Source organism: Marmota flaviventris, chromosome 11 (genome assembly GCF_047511675.1).
Source record: "Marmota flaviventris isolate mMarFla1 chromosome 11, mMarFla1.hap1, whole genome shotgun sequence".
NCBI classification, from domain to species: domain Eukaryota; kingdom Metazoa; phylum Chordata; class Mammalia; order Rodentia; family Sciuridae; genus Marmota; species Marmota flaviventris.
Window position 1 is genome coordinate 10457485 of NC_092508.1, and position 18851 is coordinate 10476335.

At 36.7% G+C, this 18851-nt stretch overlaps 1 protein-coding gene across 1 annotated transcript in view; it reads left to right on the plus strand.

Annotated features, from left to right (window-relative positions):
- Sphkap (SPHK1 interactor, AKAP domain containing) overlaps positions 1–18851 on the plus strand; it is a 151162-nt gene that overhangs the window by 97674 nt on the left and 34637 nt on the right. The window contains exons 4-5 of the mRNA XM_071619346.1: positions 12799–12858; positions 14569–14703. Of these exons, the coding sequence (XP_071475447.1) occupies positions 12799–12858; positions 14569–14703 (195 nt within the window). The remainder of the gene's footprint in view (positions 1–12798; positions 12859–14568; positions 14704–18851) is intronic.

Here is an 18851-nt window from a genome sequence, read left to right on the forward strand (position 1 = left end):
TCTTCATAACCCCCAATCTATTCTTTATTTCTACAAGTTATTTTTAGGTTCCATATATCAGTGAGATCCTCTGGTATTTATTTGTCTTTCTGGTTCTGGCTTATTTCACTTAGCACACTGTCCTCCAAGCTCTGTTTTAGTGATTACTTAGAATTATTGTCAAAGGAAACAAATACAAAAGACATTTTAATCCTATTCTCTATGATATATGTTCCCTCTCATGCTTTGTTTGGCCTTGACTTTTTCTAATTGTTTTATCTATTTACTTATTATGTGGGAAATATAGACCTCAAAATTCCACTTTTCAAAGACTTGAAATGTTCATTTATTGGAAAAGTGAGTTACTTCTCAGTATCTGCCAGTCTTTTAGAACATTTAAATTAATGAATCTTTAAACAACCTATGAATCTATTCTACAGGGACAAAAATTTGTATTCATGCCTTGGACTAAAATCTTTGACAGACGTAGAATAGGCCAAATAGAGTGGTTCTTAGCAATCCAAGGAAACAGGATTACCAATATAGACAGAAATCTGGATAGTTCTGTCCAAATAAAGAAGTACCTTGTCTCCCTTAGCATCTATGCTTGAGGGCTGAATCCTCTATCACCACTTCCCTGTGCAGAGTGGTTCAAGATGTGCATTAGTGGTTGCCACTGAGTTCTACTCTGCATGCAATTTAGCTGTACTAAGACATCTCAGCAATGCTTCATCTGAAGAAGCTCAGTGTGGGCTCAAGGAGACCTGAGGTTTTGGAAGAGGTAGTGTCTGTCATTAGTAGTTTAGTTGTCAAAAATGTGAGAGGTGCAAGTGAGAGATCAAGTTCAGATAAATTATTTATTATTTAAAATGAGTCTTTCTAATCACTTATTCACAGGGATTAAAAGTATTTAAATTGCCTTGTATCTCTAGTCATGATTTACTTAATGATATGGATATGTTCTGAGAAATGTGCCTTTGGGCAATACTGTCACTGTGCAAACATCATGGAGTGTGTTTGTATGAACATAGATGGTATAGCCTACTATATACCTAATCTATACAGTATGTGTGCACGTGTGTGTGTGTGTATGTATATATACACACACATACAACATTATATATGTGTTATAATATATATAATATACATAAACATATTGTATACATATATATGCATATATATATGGTATGGCTTATTGCTTTTAGTGTCATGATGACAAAACAACATGAGATAAAGTCAAGCACATTTAAAAATGATGAAATCAAGAGACAGTAAATATAACATGCATGAGGCTATTGCTGGGTGCAGTGTGGCTTGCTGTTTTAGAGTAAACATTTTTATAAATAGAATAAGTACACACTAAAAAATGATACATAGATAAACCAGTAATATAGTCATTTATCATCACCAAGTATGATGTCCTGCACATAATCATATGTGCTATGCTTTTATATGATTAACAGTTAAGTAAGTTTATTTACATCAGCATTACCATGAACATGTAATTCATTGCAGTATGTCAACATTACCATATCAATAGTCAATAGGAATTTTTGAGCTTCATTATAATCTTCTGAGACCACCATAATCTATGTGGTCTCTCATTGACCAAAACATCACAATGTGACACAGGCTAAATAATTGAGCTACTCTAAGTGTCTATATTTTTAAAAAATTTTTCTTTGTGCAAATGTATATGGCTTCAAGAAGAGAAAAAAGATAATTGCTGAAGGTTATCTTATTACTGAAAAGATGAAAAAGAAATTACCTATAATGGAGGATTACTTGAATGTTAAAAACATAAAATTCTACAAAAGTCTAAAAATGTATCATATTTATGTTCAATAAATATGTCTATAGCATTGTTTTTCCATAGTCAAAGATATAATTGCCTTTTCACACCTGAGGATGAACAATGTACCCTCAATTATTTTTTAATGCAATTTATTTTTGTGGTACTGGAGATCAAAACTAGGGCTTTGTACATGCTACACGAGCACTGACCCAATGAGCTTCATCTACAATCCCCTCAACTATTTTTTAAAAGTTTAGAACAGAGCCAACCCATTTATACTTTCACACACTGTGCTGAGAAATTGAAGTTATGCATTAGATTCAAGAGGCTGATTTGCACAGAAGAGCTGTTATAATTCTGATTCAAGATTGTTTTTCTTAATAATAGGGGCTCTATTGGCTCAGGTCCATAAGTTCTCTCAAAAATCATGTTTATATTTAGGAATTAATAAAGAATGATTCAGCAATGGTTGGTGTTTTAATATATCTACAATTTTGTTGAAAATTGTAATTTTGGTACTTCCATAGACATAGTTGGATGCCAATTTCATGTCCCTTATAATCACCCACTAGTTTTATAACTCTTGATAATAGCAAAAACCATAACACTGTTGTGCATTTAGGTGAATTAAATTATAAATGCCTCCAGGAACAAGAGGGAAAGCATTTCCTAATTAAGTGTTCCATAGCCCTGAAAAACAAGTTAACAGTCTGTACATATATGTATGTCTTAAAGGTTTAGACAAAAGCAAATTATGGTTTTTGTCGGGAAATAATGCTTATAAAATTAAACTGAAATAAATATTCCAAGTAAATAGAGTTACAGTTATATAAAAGGTAGTTACCACAAGAAGACAAATTTTAGCTGTTTTGCATTCTCAGAAATAGCTAATCTTTATAAATATACCATCTCAAATTTAGATTAAACCTTACAAAATTGCCACTTTTATATGAAAGAAAGTGTAGAGCAGCAATATTCAATAATTCATGCTCACAGACTACAGTCCAGAAATCAATAAAATGTCATCCAATTCTGTGTGGAAACAAGCCCATGGAAAAGGGAGACCAAACAATGCTTTTCTCTATTTTGTATTTCATTTCATCTGCACAGAAATTGAGCAAAGCAAGTACTTCGTTATCCCCACTGTGGCTTGTCAAGATGTCACAATCCATAGCTGGTGGAGCTTAGATTTGAAGCTGGGCAGCTACAGCCATCTTCTGTCACCTGTACATTCTCCTGCTTCAGAGGAAGAGAACATTCTAGCCATTGAGGCATCATTTTCCCCTGAGAATCCTCAAGAGTCAGTATGAACACCTCAGTGCCTGGACTTAGATGAAACTTAGGAACTTCTCACATTCTGGACTCAGAATGAGCTCTCTACCTGGAAAATATAGGATTCTTTCTGAAGATCTGAAAATGAGTTAATTGTTTACCTACTTCTCCAGTTTTGTTTTCTTAGTTCTTTGGTCATATTGTTCACTAAGAAGACACTGGGGATCTGGGTTATTCCTGGCTTTGGTGACCCAGGAGCAGCCTATCTCCCTCTATCACTCTTTCTTCAAAGCACATTTGCTCAGATGCCCTAGAGTTGCAGCTTTGAACTAAAGGTATACAGAGGAAAAGTAAAGGCTTATTTATTTTTTTAAAGGCGGTTACGGATGAAGAATTTTGAGAAGTCTAGAACAATCCTATTTAGCGTGAGAATGGTTAAGAATTGTAGGTGTTAGTCTCGAATGTTCCTGGATCAGCAAAAACAGCATCACACCTCCCACCTCCTGAGGCCATACCCATCTGTCAGCAATGTGACTCCTCTCACTTACACCCTCATGCTCCACACACACTAGTGTGTGCACCCCAGAAAGGGTGATTCTGATTAAACTTCCTGGTGATTCCAGAGGCTTCCTGCAGCCTATCTTCATCTCAATGGGCAAAGTGGAAGTTTGAGTAACCACCTTGATCAAAAAGCACTTTGCTGCAGAATAGGAGACCCCTCACCATCATCCTCAGTGCCTATAATAATTCATCTATGCAGTCTGCTTTTCTTTGCACTATCCCAGGGTATGACTGTTGGAAATTCAGAAATTTATCAAATCTATTTTATATCAGTAATCTAAATAATCTCCAGGAGGAAAAATGTAAACAAAGTGGAGCCAAGTCTAGCATACTTTTTCTTTTATTTAAAAAGTAAAACTTCTAGATAAGTCCAGTTCCAAGGGAAATATGAATCAACTTTTCCCCCATCATTCTTGGTGTCACTTTTTCTTAAGACCACGCCTTCCAGTGGGAGAGGATCACAAGAGCAAGGTTGCATCACCAGGAGGATGGGAGGTGACAGAATTGCTCAAGGATCATTTTATCTCAAGATTTCCAAATCCTCACTCATCATGGAAGATTTTTAAAAACAAAAACAAAACAAAACAAAAAAATTCCTAAGAAACAAACCAAACATCTACAAATGGTTAGATAAGCAAAATGCAGTATGCCCATACAATGAAATAATATTTTGCAAAAAACAGTGATGGAATTGTTAAGACTCACTATGATGCAGATAAACTTAAGAAACATTATGTGAAGTCAGTCACACCCCCAAACACATACATTCATACTCAATGTCCAGAACAGGCAAACCTATAGTGATATAAAGAACTATGGGAGTTGTCCAGGGCTGGGTAGAGGGTGTCTGAGGGGGAAATAGAGAGTGTCTATAATGCACACGGTTTCTTTGGAGAATGAAGAATATGCTAAATGCGGTTGAATTACTCACTTTACATGGCTATGCTATACAGTATGTAAATTATGTCTCAATAAAGCTTTTATCTTTTAAAATAAATAATAACAGTAACTAATATCCTCAGGCTCTAAACTAAGAGGCTGCAACTGAGCAGTGCTGGTGTGGAGCCTGGGAATATGTAAATGCAGAGCTCCGCCCAGGGCGCTCTGCTGTGCCATCCGGATGGGTTTGGTTCTGACAGTGAGCAAGCCAGGAGAAGCAGACCCAAAGCTTCCAGTCTTCAGATCCCAAGCATGACTCCCTCTAGAAGCAAGCCAGGACATGATGCTGAGCCCTGCTAATGTCCTTGTTTCTTTGTTTTCTCTTTCTCTTCTCTCTCATACTACCAGCTCTTCAATTTTCACTTCCATTATTCTCCTTCCTCTTTCAGGAAATCAGCATGCTCCTCAGGGGTACTGTTTACATTAAGATTCCTGACTGGTAGAAGGTGACTAGTTACTCAGTTTCTAGAGCTCATCTGACAACTGACAAGCCACTGGGCTTGACTATGGTCTCAACTGCCCAGGAGCCAAGAATAGAGCCAATGATGGCAGCCCTTCCTGGCCAGTACCCTAGACCACTACCCCCACCCACATTCACTTACTATACAAGTACCCCATGCAGAGACTATGCCTTCCTTAGGGATGTTAAAATTTCAAGGAGTGTAGACCTGACTTCTTATGAACAACTATTTCAAGAACCCTGATTTAACTCCCTGAAAGCCCTCACAGGTTAAAATGATGTTGATCCCAGAATCTAGAATCTTCCCTAAACTTAGAGAAAAATTCCTTCATGATCGGTGCAGAGTTAGTATGGGAGAGGGAGGTAGGGAATTTCATCAAGATCAATATAAATCTGATCTGCATGTATAGATGTGGCACAGTGGAACCTGGCATGGAGTGTATCCACAGGACACTAACTTAAATTAACAAACTGACTAAATGGATTGAGGGATTCCAGAGTGGAGCTTGGGCAGGATGAATTACAGCAGACTGTGTTCCAGGCCTTTGTGATTATGTCAGGGTCGATCCTGATGTTGTGTATGACTAAAAGGGATTTTTTAAAAATTTTAAGCTAGCAATAAAATTGGCTTCCTGTGTGGTTAATATAAAAAATCTTTCATCTTTTAGAAAATTTTAGATCATTCACAAACTGCTTGAAAACTGCCCCCAAAACAGCATTTCAAATATATTTTTAAAAAGATATTGACAATAAAGCAAAGACTTTTTACAGTCTCAAGAGTAAATACCACTTTATATTTCATCTTGGTGAGACTGTTGCAATTATTTCAAAGTAATAACTGGATACAAATGCGGTATTTTCTCCAGTGGTCAAATGTGTTCCAGAATGTCTGCCAGCATGATGATACCAACATTGATATAAAATTGCCATTTTAGTATCATCAGCTTAAAGTACTAATCAGAGAAAATGTGATATTCTTCAGAAGATAATTTTGGTCCATGGTCCTGAATCTAGCAGAAGTCTTTGGTTGAGGGAAGAAAGCAGGCAATTTTTTTCCTTGGAAGCTTTGTTGATCAGCATTTTGATGCCATCAAATTAAGAGATCTTGTCATATCTCACATGGCCAGATGGCTCATTGTTAGAAGCTGAAAAAAGGAACTGGCATTCTTCTAAGATAAACCATAAGTATCTATTTGGTCGTATTCAACACTGAAATGGCTAGATTTTTAAGGCAATTTGACATCCTGCTTTTGATTAACATTTGCTAAGCAGGATCTCCATAAGAATGATTTCCTTGATGGCTTTGGCTGACTCAAAGAGAGACAGAAAGATTGCCAACAGAGGAAGTCAGAATATCACTTTGGGGCTGAAAACTCTGCTGCCATCTAACCTCTCACATAGTGAGTGGTCCTTAGTTCAAACAAAGCACAAAGACATTTCTCCACTACTGCATTTGATCATCTGAATCACCTAAAACGATGACTAAAGGCAACATACAGAATCTTACAACTGTCCTTACAGTTTCTGGGTTACAGTTTTATAGGTTCCATGCACAGAATTCTCTTTTTTTTTTTTTTTTTTTTTTTTTTTACATATATGGGATCAACAATATTTATTTGAGGGAAAACAAAATGATTTAGGAGAAAGAAACTGGAGTCAAATCTCAAATCCCAGCTCTGCCATTTTACTAATCATTTGACCTTGAATAGTGTGCTTATCCTAAAATTCATCTGACTTCTGATACCCTCATCTAATAATAATTAAAAAAAGGTTAACAATGCTTATCTTCTTTCAAGGTTTTGGGGAGGAATAAATAGGCACTCAATAAATGTGAGTTTATTACCCCTTCCTCTTAATCTTCTCTTTGACCTTGATATTGGAGGTTTTCCTAGGCTTCATTACTAAACAACTCTTTCCATGTCATAGTTTGGACTACAAGTATCTGGAGCACAGAGACTATATCTTCTTTAATTTTGAAGACCAGCAACCAAGAACATGTTTGTATTTAATACAGTTAACTAAGATGATAATAAATCAGACTCTGGAAAGAGTTTGTTCATGGATCTGTTTATAATAGTTCATTCTTGATTCATCTAAATACACTGCCTCTCATATTCTATATACTACTTTATTATTAAACCTGCCTACCTTTTAGTTTCAATTTTAAAATGTGGCTAGTGATTTGGAGCAAGTTATTTAATCATGCTAGCACATAGTTTCCTCATTTATAAAAACAGAAAAATAGCTTCCCTTCCTATTTTACTGGGTAGTTTTGAGGACCAAATGATATAATGCATGTCACAGTACAGTATAAGGTATAGGTTCAGACTATAGGATAAGGAAAGTAGGATACATCAAAAGGAGTGGGGATTGTATGCAAGATAGAAGTGTAGAGATGAGACTAAGAAAAGGAATCTGAATCCTAGTTCTGTTATTTTAGTTTGTGGACCTTGGGTGAGTTAGTAAGCCTTTCTGGGGCTCAGTTTCTTCATCTCAATATTGCAGGTGATAATAGTACTTAATTGATAGAATTGTTGTAAGTTTAAATAAGACCGAACACAGGACCATAATGCAGAACCTCCCAGGTGTAATATTTTAGTCAGACACAGCACTCACTCCAGTTCCTCCACAAAACTCTATTTGGGTTTCCTATTACCAAAAGTTCTCATTACAACCTCCTGCAATAACCCCTTGAGCACAGAGCAGACTCACTCAGGATTTATAACCCACAGTTCTCTCTCCATTCTTATCGCTCAGGAAACACATCAGAAAATTATTCCTTTCATTATTTCACTATTCCCTCTTTCATTCACCTTCTTTAAGTCCGCTGAAGTGTGGCCAGAGTCTTCACTGTGTAAGAGGAAAGGCATTCTGCTCATCAGCATGCTGACAATCATCACCAGCTTTGGGGGAAAAGTGGGGGAGAGTGAATTCAATTCAAAAGTCAGACTTTTTTTTTTATCCCATAAAATAGTACTGTTTTGTGCAGACTTAATTTGTAAATACAGTCACTACACAAAAGTCACTATGAATTACAATCCACTTTACAGTGATTTTACTTCATCCTCTTTTACTAGATTTTAAATGTCAGCTTCTTTCTCACATGAATCTTTCACCAAAATATGTTTTATGAACTAATAAAATTTTACAGCAAATTTCTATTTAAAAAAAATGCTTACAAGAACACCATTTGTAAAAAGGAAGTTATAAATAAATCACTGAGATTGCTTGAGTAAATAATCCACAATACTAAAGAGATTAAACTGTATATTGCCTGTAGACATTCAAAGTTTTGTTTTACATAAAGAACTTCAGGGCATTTTATTAGATTATGTAGAAGTCAAAATCACAAGTGGCATCATTTTCTTAGTGATATTTATTCCTACATTGTTTCATTTTAAAACCATAAGAACAGAAAAGTGGCATTAGTGAAGGCTGAAGGCAGACAGACCATGTTGAAGAAAAAAGGTAATTCTGTAAACACATTATGAGTACCCGTCCAGATGGAGGTGAACAGCCAACACAACAGTTACACCTGACTCTCAGCTGCCTGGTGTCTCAGCCCCAGCCTCTCCAGAACAGAATTCTCTCCAACCCCTAGACCACAATTCACAATTTTCCAAGTGTCAATACTTGAGTAAGACATGACACTCACCCCGGTTCCTTTATGATTCCTGTTACCAAAAATTTCCATTACAACCTCCTGCAATAACCCATCAAGCAGAGAGCAGACTCAGGGTTTGTAACTGACAGGTCTCTCTCAATTCTTGTTGCTCAGGAAGCATATCATAAAATTGTTCTTTGCGTTATTTCATTAATCCTTCTTTCATTCACCTTTTAAAAGTCTGCTGAATTATCGCCTAGTCCTCACTGTGGAAGAGGAAAGGCATTCTGCTCACCACCTTTGTTCTCCCTTTTCGGGGTTCTAGGCCGCATGTCTTGCTCTGGATTTCCCTGCTTCTTTCCCTTCTTCTTCCCCTCCTGCTTAATATAGATCCTCTTACCAGGTCACTGTTCACAGGTGCTAATGGTGGCAAAATCATCCATTCAGTGTCCATGCAGTATCAACTCATGGTTTTCAAATTGTCCCCTCTGACTTCAAATCTCACCTCAAAACCTGCCTTCTCTGGGATAGCATTTGTGATTAACCCAGCTCTCTGGATGTCTTCCTCCAATATATGCGACCTGTCACCCTGCCACACTGCCTAAGGGTCTTCATTTTAGGAATATGTCCTGCTTCCAGACAAATCATAACCCTAAGAGCAAGAACAATCCCTTGAATTGATTATTTTCTGAGCACCCTGCACAAACACCATACACCTGCAGGAGGCAGAACACAGTCTCCTCATCAAAACCTCCTAAACCAGGCCCACCATTCCCAGCTCTTCTAGACCGAGGCTTGTCTTACCCTCTCCACTTGGAGCACAGCATGAGTGGATGCCTAAACCTCAGTGAAATAGCCCAAGGTCATAGAGTGGAAACTTGTCAAGAGCAATGCAATCATGTGGACCATCTCACCAAGAAGTGGATTTAGTGTAAAACTGTCATAGCTCAAATTTGAGGATGCTTTGGCCTCTCCCAAGACCCTGGAATGGGGCCTAACACTGTATTCACATGGTTCTTTATGCAAATGTTTTCAAAAGTCATGTTTTAGGCACAATTATCTCTTTTCATCCAGACTCCTATCATATCTTATTGTCCCTCATTGGATTGACCTTGGGCATTTGTGGGATCTGGCTTCAGGGAAATTCATTGGGGTTGTGTTGACCTGAGGTATATTTATGTGGCTTAGAGTCACTCTCATATACACTTAAGTGATTGTTAGCCTTCTGCATGTGTGAAAGGTTTTCAGGAATATTCCTACCACAGAAAGTGGCAACTGAACCAGACATTGCAACAGAAATGCTGTCAGGTCAGAGATCAAGTCATGTGAATATGCCCTACAGTTCCCGACATCAGAACTCTATAGGAGTGGAAAGAAAACCACTCTCTACCTTGTATGTTTACACCAGTAGCTAGTCTATGTAAAATTCTTCCAGCCATTAGACATGCAAAATTTAAGTACATGACTGGTTTCTCATTGACACTTACTCAACCCAAATTTCTCTACTAGAAAACAATTTATTTGGTATTGCAGCAGTGAAATTTGTAAGTGCACCATGCATTTGTTCTTCTTCCATGGAAATAACACAAAAGAAAATTAATCTAAATACTTACATTTGTAGAGCACAAAACTATAACTATATTGCAAATAGTAAGTGTGCCTGTAAGAACTCATATAAGCCAGGCACATTGGCACATGCCTCTAATCCCAGTGACTCAGGAGGCTGAGACGGAATATAAAATTCCAGGCCAGCCTCACCAACTTAGTGAAACCCTGCCTCAAACAATTAAAGGTGGGGGGGAAGGGGGTGGGGGTCGGGGCTGGGGGAGGCGGGGGATGTAGCTCAATGATGAAGCACCCCAGGGTTCAATCCCCAGTACTTAAAAGGTAACTTGTACTTGAAAGAAATTATAATTCCACACTAAATTTGATATTAAGCTGAAAATGTTTAAGATTGTCAATAAAAAATTTTGTAGCTGAAAAAAGCTCAATCAGCCATACTAGAGAAAGACTGAATTATCCTTCTATTCATCCTAGATAAAATTATATTATAAAACTGTCACCATATGAAGAGATGAACAAAGAGAATGCAGCCTAAAATCTCAGGGGAAAGCATTGAGCAGTTAATTAGTTAAAATATCATTTTTTTCTGAAAATTTCAGTGTTGTTAGTATTAGCCTTTCCAAATTTGAATTCATTTTTTAGATATAATTAGAATTTTATTACCCCTTTTCTAAAAGAAGGTTTTTTTTTTTCAAAATTGTACATATATCAGACCTTAAAAAAAAATCTGGATCTTCTTCTACTACAAAGAGATAGAAAGACACACACTCTAGGTAAAACCAGGTTTTGTGTGCATTTGGTTATGTTTCTATCTTGGCAAAGCTAAAATTGTGAAGGATTTCCTTCAGATGTAGGCAGAATCTCATTTTTAGTCAAGAAGGACTCAAAAGAGAATTAATCCTTGGAAGAGGGAAGACAATATTGGAGGGCAGATGAAGCACTATTACAGATGCCTGTGATTGATCTCTGGTCTCTGCTTCACCCTCTCCCATCATGATGCAGGATAAAAAGGGTTGTAGGATGCCCAGGAGCAAGGTAATGGGCTTTCTTTAAGGTGAATGGCAAATTGTCTATCAATTCAGACACTGCAGCCCTGGCTACATGTTATTAAAAGTCCCTGAGCACTAATGGATATTGACCCAGCTTTCCAAAGGCAAAGTTGCAATTATTGTATGAATTTTCTCAAGCTGCCTTAGATCATGAACTACTTCTGAGCTTCATCTATTATTTATGCTTCCATTTGTACTGTCTGCAAAGGGACTCATGCCCAGTTCCTTCCTATTTTCCATCCTATTGTCCCAGAGGAGAACCTCTGAACAAGCACATAGGCAGCATTCCAAGCCCCTCTCCCTCCCCAGTGCTCATTAAGTTACCTCAATCCCTAGAACACTGTGTCCCAGGGATGCAGGATCTTGTGAGCCTATGACACTGAAAGAAATCTCCAGTGTTTGGGAGTTCAGCAGCAGTGATCTTTATACTTTAGCAACATGTTTTAGTTCTAAGTGACTTTTCCAAAAGCTTTCAATTATGTTTTTATGTTAATCTCAAAAATAGATGCACTCTAAAACTATGACACCAGACAACCAATTGCAGATATTAGTAGGCATCTAATAAACTCAAATAGTGAATTAAATGTCTTGATGATTAATTTTCTCAGTTGTGTATGGGCAAATTAACTGGTTAACAATAAAATATATTTATATATATATTATATGGCAATTTTTAGCATAAAACCTCATTCACATTATTTTATTTAACATGATTCTTCCAAGTTCTTATTTCTGACACTGCCCTTTCTCAAGGAATCTGTTTCAGTCAGATTCTTTGGTTTCCTGAAAGTGTGTTGTACTTTCTCACCTCCAGGCATTACTCCTGCTTTCTAACCTACTAAGGACACCTGCCTCATCCCATGCCCAACAAAAGCCTTTTATCTTTCAAGAACATAGTTCATTTCCTTGCTCAAGTTTTCTTCTCTTCAACACCATCTGAATATTCATAGTAGTTTTCTATCTATGAAATGATTTTGGAATTTAAATCATAGGACTTATTTTATCAGTTGAAATTATTTAATATTGTACCTTTTGTTTTTAAGCTAATTTATTCACTCTTTGATCTAAGATGACCAGAAATAAGAAGCAACTAATTCCAGATTAAATCAGTTAAAATGAACTAAAATACTAAAGCAAAAAGAGATCTGCTTATCACAACTGTATTGAAAATGGGTGGAGGAAAGAAACAAGAAGAGAACACAGGGAAATGGAGAGAAGGGTTCATCAGAGTTGTGGACAAGGGCTTGGAGCATTATAAGTACTTTTACCTTTGAGATTGCATGAGATTCAAAAACAGAGCTGAAGATTGTGTTAGGACTCTTCATGACTCTAATGCAAGCAGGCATTGTGACTGTGTTTGGGCCATGAAAGGAAGAGGGCATCTGCTGAGACCACTGGGCAGTTCTCAGCAGTGCACCACAAACCTGTGTAGGAACCCAAAGATGAAATGATTGTTTCTATGCCAACCTATATAAAATGTGTGGACTTGCAAAGCAGTTTCCCAAGATTCCTGCTTTCTTCCAAAAAGCCTGTTAGGTTTTTCATTTAATTGACAGTTTTTTCCTCTCTTTCCCAGGTCTGCTTTGTGAACCTGGATGTCAACAAGGATGCAAGCAGCACAGAGCACCTGCAGCAGGTAACACCGGGAAGCTGAACTCTCCAGGAGCTCACTGTAAGAGCTGCCCAATCTGACCCCATGCTTAAGTGATGATGTTCATTTAAAGAGAATGAAAGTGAGAGGGTCTCACCACAGCTGCATCCCCAACCCTCCTCGCTTCTGTCCCAGGACTTTGCCCTTCTTAACATTTGTGAAACTTGCTTTTCTGTGTCAGAACTGTTTTTAGCATGCTCTTCCTCTGGCCCACCAGTGCCTCAATGTATCTGCTCTCTCCTTCCTTCACTCCCAACACCCAGTCTGAGGCAACTTTTTCATATTTTTTCTAAAACCTGAATGACACCAGCCAATCCCTCCTCTGACTCTTAGGTTTGCTCCTTCCTGCTGCTTCCAGCAGACCCTAACCTTGACTTCCTTGTTTTACACCCATCTTGGGCTTGAACTTTATGAACCTTGTAGCAGCTTATGTTCCCAAACATGTCCAAGGTTGTGAGAACCTTGACGTGAATCCCTGACAGAACATAAGCACTTGGAGTCTCCTTTGTTCTTTGGAAACAGTCTGCAGGATAATGGGAAGAATTAAGTGGTGTGATAAGATTGTCATTCCATGCCCAAAGCTGACAGTCTGCCCTTGCCATTTGGTATAATACTGTTCAGAGTATACCATCTGCAGCTTGATTATCACAGAACGGTAGAAGGATTACTTAGTTACTCAGTATCAGGTACCTAAGTACTCCATCCTCAATACTGACAACCACCTGGTTACTCTTATCATATTTTCTCCTGGTAATGTTGCACCAAAGCAACATGAACCCAGTTGTTCACACAGATATCCTTTACAAATCTTTACTACCCTCTAACTATCATCATCTGTGTATTTCTGGAAGAATTTTCAAGAGCAAGTGTACATACAATTTTATTTGATGGAATTATGGTGTCGAGTTCATTGAAAAGAGATCAGGGAGGATGAAAGCAAGCAGGCATGTCCAGAACCCTGTGAGTGATTTGAGACAATCTCCTGGCATGATGTGGAGCAGGCACATTGGCACTGATTTGTGCCAGCAACTAACTCTGGGCTGCTTCTGTATAAAATGAAAGCAATAATGGTACCTAGTATACACAGGACTGTCATGAGAATTAAATACAATATGATGTAAGATATGGACAGTCTTTAGCACAGTGCTTGGTACACAAAGGAAAATCAATGTTAGTCATTATCTTTACCATTATTATTGTTATACAGAAAATCATTGGTGAACAATTCTTTGTTTGAAAGCTTAAGAAGGGAATTTTTCTACACTATTATTTATGTCTATTGTGTGGTATTAATTACTAAATGATCACTTTGGAAAATTTAGAGCTAAAGAGTTTCTAAAACTTAAATTTTCTATTCCAGTCTTAATTCTTTTCTTAATATTTATGGTTTTTAGTTTTAGGTGGACACAATATCTTTATTTTATTTTTATGTGGTGTTGAGGATCGAACCCAGTGCCTGTGCATGACAGGCGAGTGTGCTACCACTTGAGCCACATCCCCAGCCCCATATTCCAGTCTTAATTCTTATGTTTTTATTTTACATAATTTCTTCTAGTAATAGCTTTAATAGATTGAGCAATTTGAACTATGAGCACTTACATAAATAAATCATTTTTGCACATAAAATAGTTTGGGGGTTATCATTATGGAAGTGAAAAGAAATAATCTAAACTAATAAAGATTCTTGTTCTACAGAAACTGGTCAATGTTTCTCCAGATCTTCCAAAACTTATCAGCACCATGAACGTCCAACAACCAAAAGAAAATGAAATTGTCCTCCTGAGTGGGTTAGCATCTGGTAATCTCCAAGCAGATTTTGAAGTTTCACAGGTATGAAAGCTAAGTTCTTGATAAGACATTCACTTTGTACTATGTTATCCAAAGTCAGCTCAGTGCAGATTGATATGAACCCAAAACAGATGCCTCACATAAGCTCCTATACCATAAAAATCAACATAGTATTTATATTTGATAATAGTCTTTATTTGTATTTCTTCAAAATATTGTCACTTGAAAATTGACAAAACTTATCTTGCATTAATTCTTAATTTCTAATATCTTCTCAAAAATCAATGATTCTCAGTTGTTCTTGAACTAGAGTAGACACATTGGGCAATGACTTTCTTGGTTTCTGAAATCTAGTAGATAACCAAAAACAGAATTTTCTTTTATTTTAGGAACATTACCAAACGTCCAACTCATAACATGTGATTTTGAGATCCTATAACATCATCTTTCTAGGTTCTATTTACTCCTTAGGAAATACCAAACTAGTAAAAGCTAGTAAATAAAGACCTGCAGTCCCAAGTTTCCTTGGACCCAAGAATAAAATCCCCAGACAAAAGAAATATTATTAAAATAAAACAGGAAATAAAATACTATTAATATGAATCAGTGCATTCATGTCCATTAATATTATATAAATCATCATCAAAACACTTACTTGAGGAAATATGGGTAAAGCTGTTCAATTTGCAATAAAAATATACACAAGGTCTCTTATAGTGATACATAACATAGCTCCAGATTAAAATAATGAGCATTTGCTTCCTACCATATTGTTCTTCCTTAGATTTTAGTTTTGCTCTCAATTTTGAAATCCTTTTTTTCTTCAATCTTTAAAAATCTTCAAAACATAGGAAGCCCAGCATTATTATAGCTCATCTCCAGATGATTCATGAGGATTTCTCCCCAGCCCAATACAATTTTCTAATTGAAACTCTCTAATAGCATTTTCCCTGAGCAGAGAGTCTAGGTTTATGGGAGAGGAAAAAAATAGAAAATCACTCTATATTATGAAAAACTATGGTGATCAGAAATAAGGTTCAAACCTGTGTTTCACAAGTATTAGAGCTGAAAGTCTATATCACCTCTACTGCTATGCCCTGGTAATGCATTTCTCTTTTCATCCCCTACCCCATTTAAAAGATTTTTACTTCACGGGGTGTGGAGCTCATTAATATAACACATGAAACTCCAGGTAAAGGAGCCCATATAGAAGACTGGCTCTCCTGGAAGCCAAAGCGTTTGCTCTTTTATAATAAATAAAAGCAGAAAGTCCTTGGCCTATGCATATATCTGCACCTTGGTATAATAGTTTTCTTTAATAAAGCAGGGATTCATTATCCATAACTGAATCTTGCTAACCAGAATATTGTTATAACTGAATAGACATCATTTTGAATTTGAAGCCAAACAATGTGGATCTTTCTGAGGTTGGTCTGTCCATCTATAATATTGGAATGGTAACAATTTCAACTTTGCGGGATTCATTTGAGGGATGACATAAAATAGGTAAAAAGCACATTGTTTAAAACAAACTTTAGTTTCTGTGACAAAGAAAAGGAGGTAGAGTTAAATCGTAAGAAACCCGGCATTTTACAAAAATATACAATGAAACTATTTTCCAAAGAAAAAGAAAATCCAATTCCAGAGAAAATGGTTTATCTCCAAATTTCAAGCTTTGCAATAATGATTTTCTAAGTAATATGAAATGTCAATTAATAAGCAAGAAGGCTTTATTGATAGGTATTTATATATCTTTGATTTTGTAGCTACTAACAGGCATGTATAGTATAGATTTTACAGGAATCTTAAGTCATTTTTAATTTATAAACAAATTGCAAATTATGTCTTTAAAACATAACAGAATAAAAACTTTGTTTCTAACTTCTTTATAACATCAACATTTCTTATTTTCTATTTTTTTTTTTTTTACCAAAGTGCCTTTTCTTTAAGGAACACTTTTTCTAAATTTTGGTAAATGCAGGTATTATTTGAAAACCCCAATTTCAAAGACTTCCAAAGACTCTATGAAAATTGATACTGACATTAATTGGACATGACCTTGAGTTGAACTTGCTAGACTGATTATCCTCAGGATTCTTAATTAAACATGATAGAAAATTGGCTTAAGCACAAAGAGAATATACTGTCTCACATAGCTAAGCAAATTCAGGGGACAGATTAGATGTGGGGATTGAGCAATGCCATCAAGACATGGATTTTCTCTTTTAGTCTCTTTTCTGCTTTCTCTCCATTGGTCTGATTATTCCACAAGTTCCTCCCACAAGGAGACAATAGCCCTTCAGGTTCAAGGTGAATTAAAAAAAAAAAAAAAGTCCCTTCCAACTGGCTCCCAGCAGGTCTTTTTGAGTCCTAGGAGCTCTTAAGTGCACCTGCTCATTTTTGAGCCAATAGCTGTGACCTGAGCAGTGCATGGTTCAGATTGGCCAGGCCTGAGTCACATGATCACCCTTGGAGTTGAAGATGAATAAACTCTATGTGAATTGTTTGGACAGTGAATGGGGCAGAATATGGTGCTCCACAGAGTATGAGAACCAGAGGACAAATGATGCTGGGTTAGAAAAGCATCAAATACCTTCTCTGAGATCAGAGAGAGTTGAGTGGTCAAGAACTCATTAAAGATCACTCATTAAATCATGTGGCTCATGCCTATAATTGCACCACCCGGGAGGCTTGAGCCCAGGAATTTTAGAGACCAGCGTGGGCAAGAAAGACTACATCTCAAAGAACAGACGACCAAACATGATTGGGATCGGGCATACTTTTTCTAAGAGCTATCAAGAATTGCTGGTAAGCTACCTCCCTCTTAAACATGCCACATCTCTGAATTATAGGGATCCCTGTCACTTCCTAGGTATCGCTTCACCTTTCTGCAATTTTCCAAAGCTACTACATCACTTTTAGGTACCACAACCTGTATGTTCCAATACATCAGTGGTGTGGGCAGCAGAACCCCACTCTAGCCGACCCTAGCAAGGATTTCCTTGTTGAGGGATAGATTGGGTTTGGTTGTTTTGCACATTGAACTTTGTGACCTATTAAGATGGAGACAGCTGCAGAGGCAACCCAAGGTGTGTTATTCTGGGACGTCTGAATCGGTTGACCTAAGGTCTTGGCTAAGAATCCCATTAACCTCTGAGGAAGGTAATAAACAAGTCACATTGAATCTTTGACCCAGGAAATTAAAATATCAAAGGAGATTTTTTTTTTTGGTGACAAGCCTGAAACTTTCAGTAGGCCAGGCTTATTCCATTTCTCTTAACTTCAATTTTCTAGTCCAAAAAGTTGAGATTAAAAAATAATAATAAACATTCTCAAAGGCTTGTAACAATAATGATTTGACAAAAAAAAATGGACGTACTTTGAAAAATACAAGGGACTATTCAAAAATTTTTCTTTCATATTCAAAAAAAAAAAAGAAAGAAAGAAGAGCATGGTAGAAAAAAAGCACCAAAATCAAAATTAAGTGTTAAGATGGAGTCCTAACACCAAGAGAAACCATCCCGTCATTAATTGGTGAGGCTTTGGGGGCAAAAAGGTAGAATAATATTGCAAGGATGATGTGGAGAATTGTCATAAATTCTTGAGAAGTTTTGTTTTCTGTGTGGAGAAGTTTTCTCTTTATGTCTTTGTCTTTTCACCTCAATAAACTACTCCATTGTTTTTTTTTTTTTATTATTCATATTTTTATCCATGGCTGAGACACTAGTAGGATATTATGCCCTGTCTCCCGGGGCAATTGTTTGATTCATATTTTCATCTCATGATGTACTTTACATATAATATGCATTCAGAAAATGTCTGGTATGTTCCACTTTAGTGTATTATGTCTAAATTCAGTGGAAGGAAAATTAATGAAGAGAGTTACCATTAATCTATAGAGTAGTTCCTTGTCATTCAGGGGATCATAGCCACTTTGTAAATTCAATAAAGCTATAAACCAATGCATTGCAAATGCTAATAATGTATGTAGAGATCCCCAACAGATTCCTTGAAAATGCAGCTTATAATATAGTGGGTCCTGGGTGAGTTCTAAGATGATACATTTCTAAGGAGCTTCCAAGAGAAGCCAAGGCTATGTATGAGTCCATAGTCCACACTTTTAAAAGCCAGATTGTGGACCACTTTCACTGAAAAAATGGCTCCAATCACATATGTACAGTGATGATGTT